Source organism: Hyla sarda, chromosome 3 (genome assembly GCF_029499605.1).
Source record: "Hyla sarda isolate aHylSar1 chromosome 3, aHylSar1.hap1, whole genome shotgun sequence".
Classification (NCBI taxonomy): Eukaryota; Metazoa; Chordata; class Amphibia; order Anura; family Hylidae; genus Hyla; species Hyla sarda.
The window spans coordinates 307,796,739-307,821,271 of NC_079191.1; the positions used below are offsets into that span (position 1 = coordinate 307,796,739).

At 42.2% G+C, this 24,533-nt stretch overlaps 1 protein-coding gene across 1 annotated transcript in view; it reads right to left on the bottom strand.

Moving 5' to 3' along the window:
• LOC130360776 (protein unc-93 homolog A-like) overlaps positions 1–24,533 on the bottom strand; it is a 56,232-nt gene that overhangs the window by 13,571 nt on the left and 18,128 nt on the right. Inside the window, exons 2-4 of the mRNA XM_056563346.1 lie at positions 15,090–15,271; positions 13,507–13,736; positions 9,333–9,470 (exon numbers count right to left, since the gene is read on the bottom strand). Of these exons, the coding sequence (XP_056419321.1) occupies positions 9,333–9,470; positions 13,507–13,736; positions 15,090–15,271 (550 nt within the window). The remainder of the gene's footprint in view (positions 1–9,332; positions 9,471–13,506; positions 13,737–15,089; positions 15,272–24,533) is intronic.

The following is a 24,533-nucleotide window of genomic DNA, read 5'->3' on the forward strand; positions in this document are numbered from 1 at the left end:
AAAGGCAGTTAAGCTATAATATCTTATTTTATAACCTGTCTATAAATGTGCACAATAAAGCAAAGGTTACACACAATAAAATGTTTATTTATGGTGAGAATAATTTTATTCCCTAAAGGGGAATTTTTTTTTTTTTCAAATCAACTGGTGCCTGAAAGTTAAACAGATTTGTAATTTACTTCTATTAAAAAAAATATTGATCCTTCCAGTACTTATCAGCTGCTATATAAAACAGAGAAATTTGTGAATTTATTTTCTGTCTGACACAGTGCTCTCTGCTGACCCCTCTGTCCGTGTCAGGAACTGTCCAGATTAGAATAATATACCCATAGCAAACCTCTCCTGCTCTTGACAGTTCCTGACAAGGACAGAGGTGTCAGCAGAGAGCACTGTTGTCAGGCTGGAAAGAACTTCACAAATTTCTCTATAGCATATCTGTAGTATGCAAGCAGCTGATAAGTACTAGAAGGGTTAAGATTTTTAAATAGAAGTCATTTATAAATCTGTTACATTTTCTTGTACCAGGTGATTTGAAAAAAAATTTTTCTACCGGAGTACCCTTTAACTGCACTTGCTGGAGACAGATCAGCAACTTTGCGCACTCCTGCTGACCTTCAATCCTGCCTCACCACTTTGGTCTTAATATCAATGGCCCACATTTATCATTGTCTTTAGACTGTTTTTTGTGTCTAAAAAGGGGCAAAAAAAAAGGAGCAAGCAGGGTTTTTTGCGCCTTTTTGTTCACACATTTCTGCTGATTTTGAGTTGCCATCCACTGATTTTGGCAATATACATGATATGGAAGGGTTTTATCAGCTGCCCCTTTTTGTGAAAAGGAGCAAAAAAGGCGCATAGCAACCGAAAAGTCTCTAAAACTACACCACCCCAGGCTTGGTGTAGCTTTTTGATGTATATGAAAACAGAAATTTCAGAAAATGTGACCTGCACAAAATTTATCAAATGCTCTTTGATCATTTAATAAATTTGGTTCTCCTACACATTATCAGCACACAAAAAAAGGTGTACAAAAAATGCTTCACTTACACTGCAATGATAAATGTGGGCCAATGCCTCTATATGCTTTGACTTTACCTTGTGGCTCCCATTGAGCCTCTCAACATCACAGGGCTCAAATCCTTAGTGATCACCTTTACCCCTAGGCCAGCACTGGAAACAGACATATAATTCTAGCAACGCAATGGAGATTTAATGGGGACATGTACGTGATGATATGTGATGACATGATATGTGCTTCCACTGGTTGCTTCCCTGCTATCTAGATCACTCTGCCCATACTCTTTTTCTTTCTCAGAATTTCCTTCTTCCCCACTTTATGTACATTTGACACACAGGTTATTATATATATATACTAGCTGAGTACCCGGCGTTGCCCGGTTTTTCCTTCCTAATCCTTGTTGGGGAGGAAAATAAACAAGGGAGGAAGCTTTTGACTTCATATCCAGTCCTCATATATTGTTGTCATATCCCAACCCCACATCCTGACCTCCTATCCCGTCCTCCTATCTCGACCTCCTGTCCCGACCTCCTATCCAGTCCTCCTATCTCAACCTCCTGTCCCGACCTCCTATCCCGTCCTCCTGTCCCGATCTCCTATCCCGTCCTCCTTTCCTGTCCTCATATCTTGACCTCCTATCCCGTCCTCCTATCCCAACATCCTATCCAGACCACCTATCCCATCCTCATATCCCATCCTCATATCCCGTCCTCCTATCCCAACCTTCTATCCCAACCTCCTATCTCGACCTCCTATCCCGACGTCCCATCCCGTCCTCATATCCCGACCCGTAATATGTGTACCAGGTATTGAAATATCTCCAGCCGTACGGAAGTTATGTGGGAACATATATTTCCCATTGATTTGCATGCGACTTTAAACAAAAACCCCGACCCTCACAAATGGGGGTAGTTAAGGGTTAAATTAACTATCCTATATTTTAAGTGGACATATAAGTAACATGTGACCAAGTATTATCGAAATATTTCCAGCCGTTTGGAAGTTATGCGGTAACATATATTTCCCATAGACTTGTATGGGACTTTAAACATAAACCCCGCCCCTGGCAAATGGGGGTGAGTAAGGGTTAAATCACCTATCCTATGTTTGTTGTTGACATATAAGTAACATGTGTGCCAAGTTTCATGTTAATATCTTTAGCCGTTTGGATGTGATGCTGGAACATACACACATACATACACACATACACACACACACACACACGTTGAGTTTCATATATATATATATATATATATATATATATATATATATGACCACTGGCCTTTCTAGGCATTGATTGATCTACAATGTTTTCTTGTTATTTCCAAAGGATAGGGGATAAGATGCCTGATCGCGGGGGTCCCGCCGTGTTCGCTCCGGGTCTGATTGCCGGCGACCACAGGGCCGGCAGCGTGTGATGTCATGCCTCCGCCCCCGTACGCAAGCCTATGGGAGGGGGCGTGACAGATACACACTCCGGGGACTGATTTTAACTGGGGTGCAAGATCATGGGGGTTCCCAGCGGCGGCACCCCCGCGATCAGGCATTTTATCCCCTATCTTTTGGATAGGGGATAAGATGTCTAAGCGCCGGAGTACCCCTTTAAAGAAACTGTATGCATTTACAAAGGTCTATTGTGGCATTCATTGACAATTTGCTCTGTTTTACAGTATTTTCTTCCCAGATACAGTAGCTCCATTCCTGCCCTTCTTAGGTCTTTGCAATTATATTAAAATTTTAGCTACTATAAGGTTAATATGACTAAAAGTGTTGCAATGAATGTTTGTCTTCCTCTGATGTGGTTGCTACGATTCATGCAGAGAATCCTGTCTCTTGACAGTCGCAACCTATATAAGTACTGGGAGTTATAGTAACATAGTAACATAGTTCATAAGGTTGAAAAAAGACCAGAGTCCATCAAGTTCAACCTATAACCCTAATGAGTCCCTACTGAGTGGAGTTGATCCAGAGGAAGGCAAAAAAAAACTCATACTAGAGGTAAAAATTCCTTCCTGACTCCAATATTCCTTCCCGACTCCCAACCATATTCTTTTTGGTCTCTCACATACTTATGCATTGTACTTGCCAACCCTTTTGTTGGTGTTGGAACTGAAACTCCAGGAATAAAAGGGACTTCTCATGGTTAGGTCTGATCAACATATTAAATATGAATGTTCTGCCCCACCATTTTTATTTGTTTTAGGCATTCCCTATCTTTTTACCTAAGCCCTTTATTTGTCAGGGTCAACAAAATGTTCCACTCTTTTCATTGACCTGGAAACCTTGTTTTGATACAGTGAAAACTCTAAGACGAGTTTGTGTTACTATGTTGCTTCGGCCCTCATGAGACTGTTGGACTTCTTCCATTGTTGGAATTTAAAATGTTGGACTACCCTAAAGGTATTCTTTTTTGCTTTAAAGCCTGCATCAATTCTTTAAAACCACAATCCACCTCCAAAAATGGAACTTAAGATGCTAAGGGACTAGATAGAAGTAAAGGCAAAGAGCTTTATTCCCAGCATGCAACGCGTTTCGCGCATCTGCGCTTCATCAGGCATCTATTTCTGCATCAATTCTTTGGCTTCCTAAACAAGCCCTGACCTGTTCAGTGTTGGATTAATTTCCCTTTGTCTCTTGGAAAGTGGCAGCAACTGTTTTGGTCTATGTGGAAGAATTACCCTCATTACACCTGATGGTCCCCTGATAACCAATTATCTGTAGCCCACTGCTTCCATTGGGTTTGTTACTTTCTTCCTTTCTGGTCTACCCTTGTTTTCCCCTCCTACCTTTTTCTTGATTTTTAGGTAATACCTTACTCAAACCCTGTGATCCTGTGGTGCCCTTCCACTTGCCAGCAAAGTACATGGAATATATTCAGCTCAAACATATTGTGAAAAGAACTTAAATGGGCACTGTCAGATACAAAAACTTTTGAAATTTTGTACAGCAAGCAAAACCAATAGGTTATGCAATTACTTTCATTAGAAAATGTTCCGTATTTCATACTGAAAAAGCCAGTCAAACAACTGCCCCCCCCCTGCCTGCTTGGACACATACTACTCCTGCTGTGTCCAGGCGTCATTGACACACTTCCTTGATTGACAGCTGTGAGCGTAGGACTCACAGCTGGAGGAAAAATCCTCCCACTGTCAACTTGTGTCCCGCTACTGTCAGTGAGGACAAACTGGGAGTTGTAGTTTTGCTAATGCTAGGGGAGATGTGAGCAGACAGCATACTGAGGGAGGGGGCGGAGCCCTGCATACTAAGGCCACGCCCCCTCTCTTTGAGAGGAATTCAGACTAGTGAGCTACATTAAAAGTGTAATAAAAAAAATAAAAAAAAGGTGCTAGACACATATAAATTAGATGTATATGTCAGGTTTAGGTACTGAGTAATATATTAAAAAACATTTTTTTTTTGTTTAATCTGACGGGTACGCTTTAACCCCTTAACGACCACGGACGTAAATGTATGTCCTGGTTTGGTGGGACTTCCCGCACCAGGTGCTCACATCATACACGGCAGGTTCCAGCTGCTAGTAGCAGCCGGGGACCCGCCGGTCATTGAACCCTCAGATGATCAATACAGATCACGGCATCTGCGGCAGTGCGGTACTTTGAATGGATGATCGGTGCGGCAATCCGATCATCCAGCATGGCGGCCGGAGGTCCCCTCACCTGGCTCCGGCCATCTCCCGGGGTCTTCTGCAGAAGATCACCGATAATACCGATCAGTGCTATGTCCTATACATAGCACTGAACAGTATTAGCAATCAAAGGAATGCCATAGATAGTCACCTATGGGGACATAAAAAGTGTAAAATAAAAGTTGAAAAATGTAAAAATAAAAAGTAAAAAAAGTGAAAAATCCCTTCCCCCAATAAAAATGAAAATTGTCAGTTTTTCCCATTTTACCCCCAAAAAGTGTAATTTTTTTTATTATTATATTTGTTATCGCCGCATGCGTAAATGTCCATACTATCAAAATATAATGTTAATTATCCCATATGTTGAATGGCGTAAACGTAAAAAATAAAAAAATTCCAAAAATGCAGCTTTTTTGTCACGTTTTATAAAAAAAAATTAATAAAATATGATCTAAAAGTTTTATATATGCAAATGTGGTATCGATAAAAAGTAGAGATGACGGCGCAAATAATGAGCCCTCATACCGCCCTATATATGGAAAAATGAAAAAGTTATAGGTGGTCAAATTAGGGCGATTGTAGATTACTGATTTTGTACAAAAAGTTTTAGATTTTTTTTAAGCGGTACAAAAATATAAAAGTATCTAGGCATGAGTATAATTTTAATCGTATTGACCCACAGAATAAAGAATACATCTCATTTTTACCGTAAAGTGTATAGTGTGAAAATACTATTTTATTTTGTAATTTTATGGTAAAATTGGTCACGCAAAAAACAAGCCCTTATATGGTTCTGTAGATGGAATTATAAAGGAGTTATGGCTTTTAGAAGGTGAGGAAGAAAAAAAACGAAAATGCAAAAATAAAATTGGCCTGGTCTTTAAAGGGTAGCTCCCACCAAGTACTGTATAATCTAATATGTCCCTACCTAGTAGTAATCTAGCCCTAACCCCCTACCTGGCTTCAAAAAATTTTTGAAGCCAGGTATTGCCATCATTCGATTCATTTGACTTATTATCATTTTGAACTGCTGGATGCCCTTTATTTGGAGACCACTGCAGCCCGCGCGCACATAGTGCCACGTTCACACACGTGGAACGCTCTCTTTAATCCATCCTCACAGCCCCGGTTTACCTACGTGAGTCCCGGACATCTCATCCACAGGCCGGACGCCTGCCGTGCCAGCCCGGGACCCACGAACCTCCGGAGAACCACTCACCCATTACACAGACGGGCTCACACAGGACGGAGCCGTCCCCAGCACAGGACGCAGTTGTGACAGCCGTGCCAGCAGTGCCAGCCGAAGCAGTAACCTATCTTGAAGTGGGTGAGTGGTGCTGTGCACCGTTGATTATTACAAGCGATACACAAACAGTACGCTTCCAAGTTACCGTCATAATCGGCACTATATCACCAACGAACTATACCTATGAACTGTATCCACTGAACTGCATCCACTTAATATATTTCTACGAACTATATCATATGGATCTAATACATCAAATGAACTAAGTGCAATAGCGAGTGAGAATATTTCTACATATAGCATATCTATCCAAGCGATATTTTATTTATTTTTACTAATTTTATTAATGCTAGTGAATACTTTTTAATTATTACTATATACTATACATATTTTTGTTATTAAATAGTATTGCTGTTCACCCCACGCAAGGGCCCTGCTAAAGGTGACGTCATACATCATTTGCTATAAATAAATTTTGCATTCATTTATACTATCTGTTCTATCTCTTTATTCTTCACTATAATTACTTTATTTCACTCTGTACCTGCAGTACTTTTGAGGACTGGTATCTATAAATATATTTTATATTTATAACACGTACACTACATAGCTATAGGCCTTTTGGGTGAAGGTAACACCGTTAACCTCAAGTACTATCTCTATCCTAGGTGAGCTACACACACCACATATTCTACAGATTTGTAAATTACTTCTATTAAAAAATCTTAATCCTTCCAATAGTTATTAGCTTCTGAAGTTTTCTGTCTAACTGCTCAATGATGATGTCACATCCCGGGAGCTGTGCATGATGGGAGAATATCCCCATAGGAACTGCACAGCTCCTGGGACGTGAGTCATCAGAGAGCAGTTAGACAGAAAAGAAAAACTCAACTTCAGAAGCTAATAACTATTGGAAGGATTAAGATTTTTTAATAGAAGTAATTTACAAATCTGTTTATCTTTCCGGAGCCAGTTGATATATAAAAAAAAGTTTTGGCCTGGAATACCCCTTTAAGTATCACTCTTCTCAGGGATCCCCTGTGAGGTTCCTGTTACATGCCTCTTCTCCCTCTTCTTGCACATGCAATTCTTAAAAAACTCAATGTGCCTGATTGTTCGGATGAGCAGTGCTTCACCCCACCAATCTGTTACTGGCAGATCCTAGATTTTATTTTCAATACCACTTTGTAATGTCCTACCTGTCTCCTTAGGTTTGTTACTTGAGATTAATGGTTGGATTATGATCAGTACGATCATTCTTTTAGCCCTTATACAGCAGCTGCCAAGGTTAATAAAGTCATTGGAAGCATCAAGTGAGGCATAGAGACTTGTGACAAGAACATAGTTTTGCCTCTGTATAAATCACTAGTTAGATCACATGGAGGATTGTGTCTAGTTTTTGGCCCCTTTTTAGAAGAAGGACATGGCTGAAGTGGAGCAAGTGCAGAGGAGAATGGCCAAGGTAATTAACCCCTTAAAGACTGAGGTTTTTTTTTTATTTTTTTCATTTTTGCACTTTTTTTCCTCCTCACATTTTAAAAATCATAACCCTTTCAATTTTGCACCAACAGACTCATAGGATGGCTTTTTTTTTGTGCCACCAATTCTACATTGTAATGACATCAGTCATTTTACCCAAAAATCTATGGCAAAACTAAAAATAAATCATTGTGCGACAAAATTTAAAACAAAAACATGCCATTTTATAACTTTGGGGGCTTCCGTTTCTACGCAGTGTATTTTTCGGTAAAAATGACACCTTTTCTTTATTCTGTAGGTCCATACGATTAAAATTATACCCTACTTATGTAGGTTGGATATTGTCGTACTTCGGGAAAAAATCATAACTACATGCATGGAAATTAATACGTTTAAAAGTGTCCTCTTCTGACCCCTATAACTTTTTTATTTTTCTGCATACAGGGATTTTTTTTGCGCCGTGATCTGATTTTTTTTAAAACTATTTTTGGATTGCATTGATCAGTGTTATCGGTGCTCCACTGCTCCTGCCTGGATCTCAGGCTTGGAGCAGTTAAACGATGATTGGACAATGAGATGGCGGGTAGGGATCCTCCTAGTGCCCTAACAGCTGATCGAGTCCTAACAGCTGATCAGCCCGACTGAGCTGCTGGGAAGGTTTTACTTTCACTTTAGACGCAGCAATCAACTTTGATATTGTCTGGTATTAGCCGCCGGGACCGACCTGATATGACTGCGTGACCCCACGTTACATCGCGGGAGGTGGTGTAGGACGTAAATATACGTCCTGCGTCATTTAGGGTTTAAGGGAATGGGAGGATTACAGGACCAAGACAGGTTATCAGGCTTGGGGTTATTTAGTTTGTAGAAAATAATTCTTATGAGGCGATTTTTCTAGGGATCATATTATACCTAGGCTGGTAACCATGAAAAGGGGGCATCCTCTACCTCTAGAGGAAAGACGATTTCACCATTATCACAAATTATTGTTACAACCATAAGCCTATTGAACTCTCTGTCACATGATGTTGTAATGACTGACAACATCATGTTCAAGGAGGGCCTGTATGCTTTTTTGAAAAAAAAAAATTATATATATATATATATATATATATATATATATATATATATACAAAATTATTGATATTAAAGTTATGGGGATAGAATCCAGGGATTTATTCTAATTGCCATTTTGGAGATTGAAGTTTTTCTCTGTTATAAGCCAAATGGCGTCTGCTTCAGATATATATATATATATATATATATATATATATATATATATATAATATTTTTTTTTCCCTCTAGATCAACACAGTAGGGTTATAGGTTGAGCTTGATGGATTATTTTTAACCTTATAAAATATGTAACTATGTAACTATATTTCATTTTAGATGTCATATGCTATCACCTGCTGCGACAAGAGGCTGTCTTGTTTTTCATGCTGCTTTTTATTAGTTCCTTGCTTTTTATTATTACCTTCCCTTATTTCTTTTTTGTGTACCACTCTTCCTTTATCTTTTTGTATTTCAATAAAGAACTTAAATATGAAAAATGCAAACAACATCTTACAAAGAAAATGGCAGCTTCAAGCTACAAGCTGGGATACCGTATTATTATTATTAGTAATAATCATAATAATAGATATCTACATTAAAAAAGATGGGGCCTCCCCTTACCTGAACTTTAAAGGGGATACAGCAATACAGTACTTAGTGTATGTATGAAGAAACAACTAAAGCTATCACATGCACTTATTGTGGTGAACTTATTACACTGATTGTCAGGTTTTTTGTTGCATATGAAATATATCTGCCATACCTGTGGCTTTGCAGATTCAATGTTCTTGCACTTTATAATGCCCCAAAAAGGCCATTGTAATTTAAAAAGTTTGCAAACCATGAGTTAAATGTACAGAATAAGGAAAGCTAATAATCATATTCCTTACCGGTATAAATGCCCATTAACGTGTAACGTATATTGTCTGCTATACCAGGAGATGAACTTGTAGAGTTGCTTGGCCCCGCAGAAAGTATTGGACAGTTATTAGCCCCACAATGTAAATAAGTAGCATTTTCATCTATCACTGCAAGAAAAAAAGTGTAGAGCCTTTAGTCTACTTTTTGAGTTTATAGACAGAATCATTAAAATAAATATAGATACAGAACATTTTTTTAAAAGATGGAATCTGTCTGCCCACTTATTCTTTTAGACAGCTAGTAACCTACTAATAGAGCTTTTTGGTCAAGGATAATGAATAACCAAACAGCAAAAAGACTAAACCAGACAAAATAAATGTGTAAACATAAAAGCATAATAAGGGAGAAAAGCAGTGAAAGATGTAAACTTGAGAAAAAGAGCACAAACAGACAAAGGGAGAATGAAGGGAACCTTACAGTAACATACAGCAACAATATTACTGGAACATAAAAAATATTCTGCTTTTTGAGCAGGAGACCATCAAAGGTCATGTGTACAACACAACAGAAAGTGACAGCTCTCTGTCTCACACATGTATCTCTGTCCACACACATACCCTGTCTTTTAAAGGTATACAGTATAAGCATATTGTAACCTAGATGGCACAGATGAACCTCTCACAACCTAAGATGCCGCACAATATATTGTTGGAACAAGAAAAAAAGAAGAACAATACCGGTGCCTCATGTATTAGCCTAGCATGGCAGGAATTGAGCAAAGAAATGAGAATCTTTAGTAGGATCATTGGTGCTCTTACTGGCCCTTGAATGATGACAAGCCAGAATGTGCTGTCCCTTTATTGCTGTCTAGCTGAGAAAGGTTTGTCAGACTGTTGGTAAATGCCAGTGGCCTAGCATTTCACCTGTGCTTGTTTTAGTCCTGTTATACCCTTAAAGCTGTGGCTACTTTGACACTTAAAAAGTGTTTAAAGTTTTAAGTTGTTTTAAGGGAAAGCGGTGGTCCACCCCACACCCAAAAGTCCTATTATTGAGTTTTGTCATGTCAATGGGAAGAATATTGTAGTACATTCATTGACAACAAAAATTTGATTGTTTCAAAGCTTGGCATGCAGTTATGTCTCAGGCAGATATATAAATTATTACAGGTGTGGTCTGATTAGACACTGGGCCTTACCACAAGAGGGCATAAAAAGACTCTCAACAGCTATTTTGAGGTAGGGTATCCCTTGATAAGAGACAAGTGACTGCTAGACATGCCTCTATAATGCACTTGAAGACATATTACCCAGTTGACAGACTTTGAAAGTGAGAGCACCATTAGGCTGAGAGAAGCAGGATTATCATGTTAGTCAATTGCCCACCATCTAGGCTGTTCTTATCAAGCAGACGTCACAAACAGACCACCAATAGAGTGTCAACAGGCACAAACAGTTTCCCTTTTTACCTGCCAGACACAGATTGCACCTTCATTACAAACCCCTTTCTCTGCCCAGACTATTTTAAGGCTCCAAAAAAAGAAAACTGATACCACTCCATCATTTGCAGTGGCATCGTAAATGAGAACCCTGGACTGTAATGGACTGGAATAGTTTCATCTTAAGCGTTGAATCCAAGTTATGTTTGGGATCTAAAAGTTGGTCAGGTTCGAGTTTGGAGGCTTCTTGGTGAGCGCTTCAATCTTGCCTTTGCTGTTGTCAAGGGGTTTGTCCAGGTCAAAATGAAGCAGAGAGAAATGAGTCTCTATTTTACCTCCAGCGGCCATCTTTAAACAGGTTGATGCAAAATAATTAACTTCTTATCTCCTAAAAGCACCCTGGGATGACTTCTGGACTAAGAGTGCCTTTTTAAAAAGCTGGTAGCTATTATCCTGGGGGCTGTCTGTATCCATTTTGGTTAAAGGTTTAATAGTAGGAGGCATAGTTGACAGATAGATCATGGGAGTAACAGGATGGTCATCAGGCATGATGCAATAATCACTGGTGATCATCAAATTGGGACCTGATCCCTTCTTCCCCTCTTTACCATGCACAAGTAGAAAAGAAAAGGAGAGAGGGAGAGAGAGACAGAAAGTGCAACTATGTGCCGTTACTCCAGTGTAAACAATCTGAACAATAAGTAACAAGGTTATGCTAACCTGAAGATGTTGTACTCAGAGTACAACATTTAACAGAGCGTGTCACCCAATTCCAGGGCAGAGAGCCAGGAGCTGGCCGAGGATATCCCGTATCGGAGGAGGTCTCTGAACGGTGGTATGAAGCATGGAAGTATTCCATGGAAGCGGAAGAAAAGGAACCTCGTAGCGGTGTTCACCAGGTGGTATAATTGTCCGAATTGGTTACTTAATACCAAAGGCAAACTTTTGCATCAACCGCAAGTATACCACCGAGTGAGCGCCGCTACGAGGTTCCTTTTCTTCAGCTTCCATGGAATACTTTCAATCTTTACCATGTGCAGAAGTTATATCTCACGTGTATCTGATTGAATACAAATGGTTCTTATCTGATGAAGATTATTTTAAAATGGAGGAAATCATATCAATCAGTATATCTGGTTCATAGATCTATATGTTCATACAAATCACTTACATTTAATATAGCTAGAGATTATGTATTTACCCATTCTTTATATCATTTGCGGTGATGCTGTCTTTCAGAGTAATATCATGTATATGACTTTGAACTAACCTTTGCAACTCATTTTATACTGTACTTCTACTGTATGTAGTAATAGATTATGCATTTTATACTGTGCTACCAGATATGTGCGGATTGTTAGAAGCGGACAAATTATTTATTCAAGTCACTTCCATTTTATATATCTAGATGGTAGATATTTGCCCATTCTTTATATCATGTTGGTGTAATGTTCTCTTTCAGACTAATACCATGCATATAAAATTGATGATATGATAATAACTTCTGTGACATGTAGCTCTACTGTATACTAACATAAGCTTATAATGTTTCATTAATGTTCTATATTTGTTCATTTCTTATTGATGTTTCATATATATATTATCATTGTATTTATGCACTCATTTATGTTTATTAATCCTAGCCAATACATGTGCATATTTTTATAATACTTTCATATTATTTCAGGATATTGCAAAATGTACCGCCAAGTGCCAATCAATAAGCTTAATATGCAATTCTGTGCTAATAGTTGGGCCCAGACATATGAATTGCATTGTTTATATTTTTGGCAATTCATAAGGTCACATATTTAAAATTTTGGTAACCATAGGTCTTAAAGTCATAATGGTATCATGACCTTCCACTATAAATTAGCAAAATGAAGTGACACTGTAGAGCGATACACTGTCTGAACTGCTTGTATAATGATCTGGGGAGCCATCACATACCACAGTCGGTCATACATAGTAGTGACACTAACAGCTCAGTAGTATATGTGTAGGACATCCTGCAGTCATCTGTGTTGCCTCTGATGACAAGGCTTCTAACAGGAATTTTTCAGCAGAAAAATGCTTGCCCAACCACAGCAAGGGTGTTCTATGCCTTATTGCAACACTTCCTTGGCCTGTCCAATTGCCAGTTTAATTGTTAATTGAGCATTATGGGAGCAGCTGGGACACCAGCTTCAGCAACATAAGAGGCTTAAGTGGTCTGGGCACATCTCTCCTGGAATCCCTCCTATGGAGTAATACCTTGGCACAAGAAATACCGTATCTCTACGAGGAGTGTCAGCAATTTTGCGCAGTGGTTTGCTGGGCCCTAGAATAAGATCAATGTTGGTGTGCGGCCTTCCTTGAAAGTGGCAGTGGTCTGTCTTACAGCACAGTATGGTGAGCTCAACAAGCTTTCAGCAACATCTAACAAAGCTCAGTTACAACTTATATTACTTGGGATGCCAACTCCTTATAAAGGCACGCAAAATAGTGCCTGCAAAGGCAAGCAGGGTCTTTGGCTAGGTAGCATCATGACCTGGTAACCCTCCTGGTGTCATGACTACCAACTTTTTCTTTTCAACTTTTTTCAATTTTATTTGACATATATATATATATATATATATATATATATATATATATATATATTGTATATGTTCACAAGGGAAAAAAAAAGCTATTCTAAAGATTTAAAACATAGGTTCTGCACTGCATATTTTGAAAGTGAAACTTTCATTAAGTTCATTGTAGATAGTTTTTTTTTGTTCTTGTCTTACCTTTACTAGGACTCTGCTGAAGCACAAGGGATGAAATTAGATTTCCCCAAATGCCTGATGTCTGATAAATTAAGAAGAATACTCCAAAGTATTGGTTCACAACATCCATTTTATCTTTCCCTGTTTTTTCTGCATGTCGAATTCCACTTACTGTGAGATATGTACATTTTGATGCCCATAGTGGCCCTCCACCAATTCCTAAAATTGCAGAGGTGATTAATAAACTATACCTGCAAAAAAACATGGTATTAGTACGTCTTTCTGTTTCTAGTTATTGCTTTACTGTAATGGTTCTTAACTTGTCAATATACTTTTCAGCATTGTTATGTGTAAATACTATAAGAAGCAGCACTTTTGGCTATTGCATAACTTGTATACATCATTTTACCTAGTTTGTCTCTGTACAGATTTCTCTAATTTTCAGTTGTTTCTGAGCTATTGGGTAGAGAAAAGCTGCACTGAGATGAGGAATAATACAAGATTGTCTGTCTCACAGTCTCTCCCTCTTTCCATAGATTCCATGGAGAGTAAAAAAGGCAAATGTTACAACCCGCGTTGCATTTTTCATGACATTTTTTTCTCTCCAATAGATTACTAACAGTGAAAAAAACGCCATAGTCTAAACATGATGCTAATAAAAAAAAATGCCACTTAGCCCAAAAAAGCAGAAAAATGCCAAAGAGAAGGAATAAAAATGCCACAGTGAAAAACGCCAAGTGGGTATCTCGTATTGCAATTCCCAATTGACTTGCATCTAACATCTGGCTGTGGCATTTTATCAGCTGAAAAATGCTGTATGGACGATTTGGCGGCAAAAAGAGGCTACTATTATTATATAATAAACATCTTAATTATATGAGCAACAAATAGAATCTTACAATACATCTCACCCCTTTGTCTTTATTTTGTCTAATAATAAGTGATGATCTGAAACATTTAAAGGGGTACTCCGGTGCTTAGACATCTTATCCCCTATCCAAAGGATAGGGGATAAGATGCCTGATCGCGGGAGTCCCGCCGCTGGGGACCCCCGGGATCATGCACGCTGCACCCCGTTTGTAATCAGTCCCCGGAGCGTGTTTGCTCCGGGACTGATTACCGGCGACTACAAGGCGGGCGGTGTGTGACGTCACGCCCCTGCCCCTGTGTGATGTCACACTCCGCCCCTCAATGCAAGCCTACAGGAGGGGGCGTGATAGCTGTCATGCCCCCTCCCGTAGGCTTGCATTGAGGGGCGGAGTGTGACATCACACGGGGCGGGGGCGTGACGTCACATGCCGCCCGCCCTGTAGTCGCCGGTAATCAGTCCCGGAGCGAACACGCTCCGGGGACTGATTACAAACGGGGTGCCGCGTGCATGATCCCAGGGGTCCCCAGCGGCAGGACTCCCGCGATCAGGCAACTTATCCCCTATCCTTTGGATAGGGGATAAGATGTCTAAGCACCTGAGTACTCCTTTAAGTATGACAATATGCACAAACAGAAGAAATTGGGAAAGGGGGCAAATACTTTTTCACAAAATAGTACATTTTAAAAATATCAAATCCTCTATTGAAGAATATACATAAATTAGTTGCTTTTACCAGTTTGGTTTAAAATTTCCAACTGAATAGGAGACATAGCAACACATTGATATTACAAGTGTCCACTTGCATCCAATTTTCTTAATAACGATCGGGGGAAGAAACAGCGAAGAGATGATGAGACACCCATAGACCACACTCAGTGAGGCGACTCCAAGACCTTTCTCAGGGTTAAGGCTGCTCTGTAAGAAGAATTGGTCTATATTTATATATTTTACTTAAACAGTTAAAAAAGAAGTGCCATGTATTGTAAGAAATAACACTGTTCTATATTAGTACAAAAATTTGATCTCTGCAAGTATGGAGTTTTTGTTCTCCCATCTCAAAGCACTGCAAGCAGGAAAAGTAAGTATACAGGCTATTCCCTAATAAAAAAAATATTACGAGCCTTATATTAAAATGTATCACTGATTTATAAAATAACGATATTTCCTACCTGCTAGGCACTGTAAATTTAGGAGAACCTCAAGTTATCAGAGTATACTTTTTTTTAAAAGTATTTTGCTGTATTTTGCTGTAATAAAAATATTATAAAAGTAGAGGCAGAAAAGAAGACAGAATTGGATTATAAAGGTATAGTAAATATAAGGGAATGTTGTTTACTTTTCTTCCAGCTGGATTGACTTCTGGCTTTGGCTCCTTTTCTGCTGTAGAAAATCTGCTGTATTTTTGCAACCTGTGTTCTTAGCCAAAAGCAAACCCTGTTCATTGGCATCCTTGCAACTAAGGAGAAACTTTGTGGGAACATATGGGGAGAAACTGTCAGCCACCGTTAATGGAAGCAGCTAGCTGGCACTTTTTAAACCCTTGTTGGGCATGCTATAGGTGGCATTTTTATTGGTTACTTTGGCACAAAAATAATTTGTGTGTACAGTAGGTGCTATCAGTGCTTGATCAGTACTACAGTCTATCCGATCCGTATTAAAATAATGTCATGCTGAATTGAATTGTTATTTGGCTTCTGTGTGGTTGTTCAATATAAAGGTTGTCCAGGTAGTATTTTTTTGTATAATGGTGCACAGGCAAGTAATAAATGGAAAAATAGCACATTTACCCTTTTCACTCTAACATTTATGTAATTCCTATGGAGTATTGGTCCTGCTTCCAGTTTCAAGCACAGCACATGGAAATGGCTGAACATCACTGAGGCCTCTAATTGGCTGAGCAGGCACATGCCCTTGTCAGCCCTGAACCTGCAAGCTTTGTGTAATAGGATCAAAGTTTCATGAGAATAGTGGAAGTGGGGGAGTGAGGAGGGTAGGTATACTTTTTTTTCACACCATAGGGGTGTGTTTAAGAGGCTCATAAAGCCCCATGCACTGCACTGCATTGTGGCCATCATTTTGAATAGAGGGATCTGGGAAAGAAAGCAAGTACTACTGATCTCAAAATCCTATAGATTTCCAAAGCAAGCTGAGAAAATCTATAATCTACCTACCATTAAAGCTACCACATTAACAAGCAGAGCAAAACATTGATCAGTTGGCTGAGCTCAGACAGTGAACTCCTGACACCTGCAATGCTATGTGCAGAAGGTACACTACAAATCCCAGCCAACAATGATTTAGCTCATAAAAGCTAAGCAAACTGTGAAAAGCAGTGGCCTGATCAGTTTTTTTCACATAAATACGTATGAAAAGCATTGGTAATGGGGAATTGTAACGCTGAGCGCTCCGGTCTCTGTTCCTGGACCGGAGCGCTCGCAACGTCTGCTCCGGCGGGGTGCCCCAGTCGGACTCTCTGACCGGGGACACTCCGTCTCTGCTCCCGTCGGGGACGCGGTCCACTCTGCGGGATGTCCCCGCGCGCGTCCCGCGTCCCAGCGCTACTTACCCGTGCCCGCTCCGGCCCTCTCCTCTGCTTCCCGCTCACGTGACTCCCGGAGTGCGCGTCCCTGCACTATAGGGCGCGCGCGCGCCGGCGGTTTAAGATTTAAAGGGCCGGTGCACCATTGATTGGTGCCTGGCCCAATTCGTTCTTGTCCCTTTTATAAAGGTGTCCTGCCTGCCCTTGCCGGATCTTTGTTGCCTCAGTGCCCTAGAGAAAGCGTTTTGTGTATATCCTTGCCTGTTGCCGATCCCATTGCTAACGACTACCGCCTGAGAACCCGTGCTGCCTGCCCTGACCTTTGCTACGTCTGACTACGCCACTGCCTGCCCCTTCTGTACTTCGCCTGTCTCAGCTGCCAGTGAGGTAGAGCCACTATCGAAGGATACGACCTGGTAGTTACCGCCGCAGCAAGTCCATCCCGCCTTGCGGTGGGCTCTGGTGAAAACCAGTAACTGCTTAGAACCGATCCTCTGGTACGGTCCACGCCAATCCCTCTCTGGCATAGAGGATCCACCACCTGTACCGCTTCCTGCTATTAGTCCGGATCCTGACAGGAATGTACAATTTTAGGCCAAGTTACATGTATTTTCTGGGCGTAATCGTATTTAGAGATGAGCGAATCGAAGATGACGAACCCGAATTCGTTATGAATTTCAGGAAATATTTGATTTGCAACCAATGCAAATATCGCCACGATTCTATCGCATGAATCGCTTCATAAAACTCCATTTCCTGCTGTCCAGGCTCCAGGGCATCTAAAATGGTGGATCCACATGTCAGTACATGGGGCAAGGAACGCTGGGAAGGTGGGAAGGCATGGCGGGAAGGGAATTAGGCGGGATGACCCGGAATCACATGCAGGATGCAGCCTATCAGCAGCCAGTCACCCCGTGATGTCACAGCCCTATATAATAGGCAGCCATTTTGCGGCTCGTCATATAATTCATTACACTGCATACAGATAGGACGGACATCGCTGTGTGTGTGTTACACCGAAAAGCTCATTCCAGCAGCGCTTCATCACATCAGCGTTCTGGTGGACAGAGAGCAGTGTTTTTTTCACTGAAAAGGATTTTTACTACAGCCATTAACCTCCCAGTTACTTTCTTCAGCATTGTATTACAGAGAGGCGCAGATTGCTGTGTGTTGCCTCATACATTTCAACACGCTGCCTCAACTTCAGAAACCTTAGCAGAGGAATCATTTTTCAGCACAATTCTGTGTCTTTGTTCCACAACAACTCATCTGCTGGTTATACTAGTCTGTAGACGGCATAACACCCAGCAGTCCATTCCTAATAGTCTTAAACAGAGTGAAATTTTGTATTTAGTACACAGCTTTTTTGTGCTACACTGTTGTGTTCTGCTGGTGTTGTGCAAAAATATTTTTTTTTAACCCCTTAAGGACCACAGGTTTTTCCGTTTTTGCACTTTCGTTTTTTCCTCCACACCTAAAAAATTTTAATTCATAACCTTTTCAATTTTGCACCCAAAAATCCATTTGATGGCTTACTTTTTGTGCAACCAATTCTACTTTGCAGTGACATCAGTCATTTTATCCAAAAATCTACGGCAAAATGGAAAAAAAAATAATTGTGCAACGAAATTGAAGAAAAAAATGTCATTTTGTAACTGTATGAGCGGTATGAGGGCTCATTTTTTGCGCTATAATCTAAAGATTTGTATTGATTGGACTTTTTGATTGCTTTTTTATCAAAAAGTGACCAAAAATACGCAATTTTGGACTTGGAATTTTTTTGTACGTACGCCATTGACCCTGCAGTTTAATTAATTCTTTTTTTTTATAGTTCGGACATTTATGCACACGGCGATACCACACATGTTTACATTTATTTTTATTTACTTGGTTTTTTTTTTAAATGGGAAACGAGGGGTGATTTGGACTTTTATTAGGGAAACGGTTAAATCCCATTTATTAATTTTTTTTTACACTTTTTGATTTTGCAATGTTATAGCCCCCATAGGGGGCTATAACATTGCATTCATTGATTGCCAGCATTGTTCACTGCAAAGTCATAGCTTTGCATTGTTCAGTGTTATCGGCGGTCGATTGCTCAAGCCTGAATCTCAGGCTTGGAGCAATCAATCGCCGATCAGACGCGCCAGAGGAAGGTGAGTGACCCTTTGCTCACATCCTAGCTGATCGGGGCACCGCATTTTCCCTGCGGTGGTCCCGATCAGCCCCACTGAGCAGCCAGGAAGGTTTTACTTTCGTTTTAGATGCGGCATTCAACTTTGGGTTAACACCGCGATTGCTGATGCGCGCTATTAGCCCCGTGTCCCGGCTTCAGATACATGCCAGGACCGACCTGATATGACACGCGGTGACCACGTGACCGCGCATTATATTGCGAGAGCCGGCCATGGACGTAAATATACGACTGTGGTCGTTAAAGGGGTTAAGCGTACTGTACCACATTTTTCTGCCCTCTTTAGTGCATTACACATACCTACATCTACGTAGTGCGCTATTTTAAACCTGTTAATCTGTCAAGGGCCTAGATACTGTGAAAGTCCATGCAAAAGTACTCACCGGCTGGTGTTGTACTCAAATACTTTTTTAAGTGTACTGTACTGCATTTTTCTGCCCTCATAAGTGCTTACCACATACGTACATCTAAGTAGTGTACTATTTTGGACCTGTTAATCTGTCAAGGGCCTAGATACTGTGAAAGTCAAGGCCAAAGTAATCACCAGCTGGTGTTTTACTAAAATAAGTTTTTTAAGCATACTGTACCGCATTTTTCTACCCTCATAAGTGCATACCACATACCTACATCTAAGCAGTGTACTGTTTTGTACCTGTTAATCTGTCAAGGGCTAGATACTGTAAAAGTTCAGGCAAAAGTACTCACCGGCTGGTGTTGTACTCAGATACTTTTTTAAGAGTACTGTAGCACATTTTTCTGCCCTTATAAGTGCATGCGACATACCTACATCTAAGTAGTGTACCATTTTAAACCTGTTAATCTGTCAAGGGCCTAGATACTGTGAAAGTCCAGGCAAAAGTACACACCTGCTGCTGTTCTTGACAAATACTGCTTTCAGCATAGTGAAGCGTATTGTACTCCCCTCATATATGTACTAAGTATGCCAGGCAGAGAAGTGCCAGGACGTGCACAGAGGAGTGGCAGAGGCCTTAACTCATCAGGCAGAGGTCGCAGCAGTCTAGGGGCGAGTGGCAGCAGGAGTCGCAGCGAGAAGCCTGAGCTCCCGGTATCAGCTAGCGGTCGTGTCTCGACCAGCAACCCATCTGCCATCATCGATTAGTTAACTCGGTCATCCATTTCATCACAAGTGACATCTGATACCCCCAGACAAAAGTCGGTGGGTTCCTCAGACACAACCCTCAGTTGGCAAGGCCAGAACAGTCCCTGTCCTCCCATTGCCTCTGTCCTATGCTGTTCCCTCCACTAAAGAATAATCTTATGCTGTAGGTTCAGCTCCACTATTCAGTGAGGACGATCTAATAGAGGACAGTTAGCAGCTACTGACCAGCCAATAAGTGGAGGAGACATCCGCTGCTTCCTCCGCTAGGCGGGCAAGTAGTGATGAGGAGAGTGGCATGGGAGGTAGTGTTGTCAGGGTTTAGGGCCCGGAAGCAGACACTGTTGAGAAACCTGAGGAGGACATCAGTGACGTGCAGACATTTGTTGATGATGATGAAGCCGATCGCAATTGGGAGCCGGGAGCAGAAGGGGCTTCATCATCATCAGAAGAAGAGAATTTCAGGTTGCCTGTGAGGAAGCAGGTGAGCCAGCAAGGTGGTAGCATGGTTGGCAGTCAGCATGGTGGCAGAAGTGGAAATTCTGGAGCTAAAGGTGCCTGGGGGAGACCACCTGCTTCGCGGCAGCCTACCTTCCCGGGAGGTAGTGGAACAGGGGTTCCTGGAGAGGGCGGCAGTAGCAGTCAATTAGTGCGGACTGTTGGTGGGAAAAATCAGCTACTCGGCAGTGTGGCAGTTTTTTATCAAGCATCCGGAGGAGGTTCACATGCAAGATATGTCGGCAGAAGGTGAAGCGCGGCCAGGGTCCCAATGTTGGCACCAGCGGCCCTGCGTCAACATATGCTTCGCCACCATAAAGCAACCTGGGAGATCTGTGGCTCTGATGTAGTGGTGCAAGCCTGCTGCATCACCCAGTGGCACGCAGCTCACCCTTTCAGCCAGCCAATGCTCCAACCACCTGAAGCCGAAGGGAGCTGTGTGTCATACCCTCCTTTGGTCGCTCCAGATGCTTCTGCTCCTTCTTCTTTTAGTCAGCCATTCCGCCAACAATCCATTGGCAAAGCCATGTCCAAGAGACAACAGTATGTGCCCATTCATCCAACTGCGCAGAAGCTGAATGTGCTCCTGTCCAAATTGCTGGTGCTGCAGTCACTCCCTTTTCAAGTGGTGGACAGATAACTGATGGCTTGTGCCGAGCCGAGGTGGAGAGTGCCAAGCCGTCATTTCTTTGTGAAGAAGGCAGTACCAGTCCTGCACAATTTTGTGGAGGAGAAGGTGGGCCAGTCCTTGAGCCTGTCAGTGTGTACCAAAGTGCACGGCAGCGCCGATGTCTGGAGCTGTAACTACGGTCAGGGACAATACATGTCTTTTACGTCTCACTGGGTGAATGTGGTTCCTGCACAGCCACAACAGCGACTTGGACAGATCACGCCGCTTCCTCCTTCACGCTTGGTCCTGTGACAATGTGCGTCTCTGCCTCCTTATCCTCCATCGTGTCCTCAGCCTCCACTGCCCAGACAAGTCTCATTGGCCCTTCAGCATACCATCTGTGCAGGGCACGGCGATGTCACACTGTTCTTCACATGGTTTGCCTTGGTGAACGGAGATACATAGGGGAGGAACTGCTAAACGTCATTCATAAAGAAATCGGAGCAAGGCTTATTCCATGAAAACTGGAAATGGGAACCATGGTGACTGACAAGGGGAAGAACATCTTGCATGCGCTGCGACTAGGAACGCAGAGCCATGCGCCCTGCATGGCACACGTGTTCAATCTGGTTGTGCAGCAGTTCCTGCAAGACATCCTAACAACGGGAAGGAAACTTTGCATGCACTTCAGCCACTCATACACTGCAAAGCACACCCTCCTTGACCTGCAGCGTCAGAACGGTATCCCCCAACATAGTCTGATTTGTGACATTGCCACACGTTGGAATTCCACCCTCCATGTGTTGAGCCGACTGTACGAACAGAGAAAAGCCATCACCGGTTTCTTGATGATCCAAGCCGATATGGGTAATCTCGTGTGTAACGTCAATGTGAACCAGTGGCAGCTCATACGTGACACTTGCCGTTTGCTCAGGCCCTTTGAGAAATCCACATTATAAGTAAGTCGCCAGGATTACAGGATGAACAACATCATTCCACTGCCTCATGTTTTACAACACGTTTTGGAAACGATGGCTGGTCAAGCCACTGGAGACGTGGCGCCTACATCCAACAGCCACATGAGACCTGTGGGGGCTGGACTGGAGGAGGAGGAGGGGCACAGTGGAGCACAGTTTAGGCTTTGCCAAACGGGTGGTTTTTCTCGTAATCTGACAGGAGAGGAGGAGCAGGAGCAGCCAGAGGAGCTAGAGGATTATGAGAAAGGCGAGACAGAGGCCCCAACCACACCGTGGCAGTATGCAGTGGAGATGGAGGCAGGGAGTCCCACTGAGTCACTTGCACAAATGGCACAATGCATGCTCACTCGCTTGCGTAGTGACAGCCGAATTGTCACCATTCGGCAGCGAAATTACTTCTGAATCTCCACCTTATTGGACCCTCGCTACCGCCACAAAATAGGGGCCTTTTTTACACCCACTAAGAGGGAGGACAAACTGACCTACTACAGAGGCATCCTATGTAGTCAGTTGGCCGATGCCTATAGGCGCCATTGTCCATCCTCTCGCAGGTCTGAATCGGGGAGCCCCCTGCACTCACCTTCCACTGCCATGGCTGTTGGGGGGGGGGGGTGGCAGGAGCAGTACCAGCTCCATCAGCAGCAGCCTGAGTCTACAGTTGCTGATGAGTAGCTTTCTTCACCCGCAGAGTGAAGCAACTCATCAGCAGCAGGTACACCTGGAGCAGGACCTGAACCAGCAGGTGGTGGCATACCTTGACATGCCCATGCCAACACACCTTGAAGATCCACTGGACTTCTGGGCAGTCAAACTTGATTTCTGGCTGCAACTAGCAGAGTTTGCCCTGGAAAAGCTGTCCTACCCAGCCAGTAGTGCCATCAGAGCGGGTGTTTAGTGTAGCGAGGGCCATAGTCACCCCAAGGAAAACTCGTCTGTTCACAAAAAATGTGGAGAGACTGACCTTTGTGAAGATGAATCAGGCATGGATCAGCCAGCATTTCCACCCACCAATGCCAGATGCATCAGAGTAGAATGACCATGGCACCACACCAACAGTTCACAAATATGGATAGTGCCAAACAGATTTCAGGCGCTGCTCCCCAGTTACAAACATTCCTCCGTATCACCCACCTTCGTCACCGGGTACTAGTATTGCCACCCACCACACCACTCTGTCACTAGGTCACTTTCAGGACTCCTGATGCTGCAGCTGCCACCTCCAGGCTGTCTCATTCAGCCACTATATGGTCTCCTCGTGCTTCAGCCACCTCCAGGCTATGCCGTTAAGCAACTATATGGTCTCCTCATGCTTCAGCCAACCACAGGCTGTGCCATTTAGCCATTATATGATCTCCTCATGCGTCAGCCACCTCCAGGCTGTGCCATTCAGACACTATATGGTCTCTTCATGCTGCCACTAACTCCAGGTTGTTCCATTCAGCCACTATATGGTCTCCTCATGCTTCAGCAACCTCCAGGCTATGCCATTCTGCCACTACATGGTCTCCTCATGCTTCAGCCAAATTCAGGTTGTACCATTCAGACACTATATGGTCTCCCCATGCTGCCACATACTTCAGGCAGTCATTAAGCCACTATATGGTCTCCTCCTACTAATGCCACCTCCAGGCTGTCTCATTCAGCCACTCTATGTTCTCCTCCTACTGATACCAACTCCAGGCTCTGTCATTGTGCTGTCATGTGACTCCTTGTTAGATTTGGTCCTTTGTACACACACTTCAGGGCCCGAAACACTAAAACTTGGGAGTTTAAAGTTCCATTTCAAAATCCTCAATTTTCATTAAAAAAAATCTCACAATTCTATTTAAAATTCTTAAATTTCAAAGGTCTCCTCATGCTTCTTCCAACTCCAGGTTATGCCATTCAGACACTATATGGTCTCCTCATGCTTCAGCCAACTTCAGGCTGTGCCATTCAGCCAATTATATGGTCTACTGAAGCTGCTGGGCCTGGGTCTGGCCCTAAAAATTTTGTTATGGCAGCATTAGTTACCCTAAATCTTGAATTTAAATTTCAAAATTCATGTTTTATTCTTAGGGATTGTGAAGCCCTAGTGTCTACTCATGCTGCTGCCAACTTCAGGCTGTGCCATTCAGACACTATATGGTCTCCTTATGCTTCAGTCAACTCCAGGCTGTGTCATTCAGCCAATATATGGTTTACTGATGCTGCTGGGCCTGGGTCTGGCCCTAAAAATGTTGTTATGGTTGCACTAGCTACA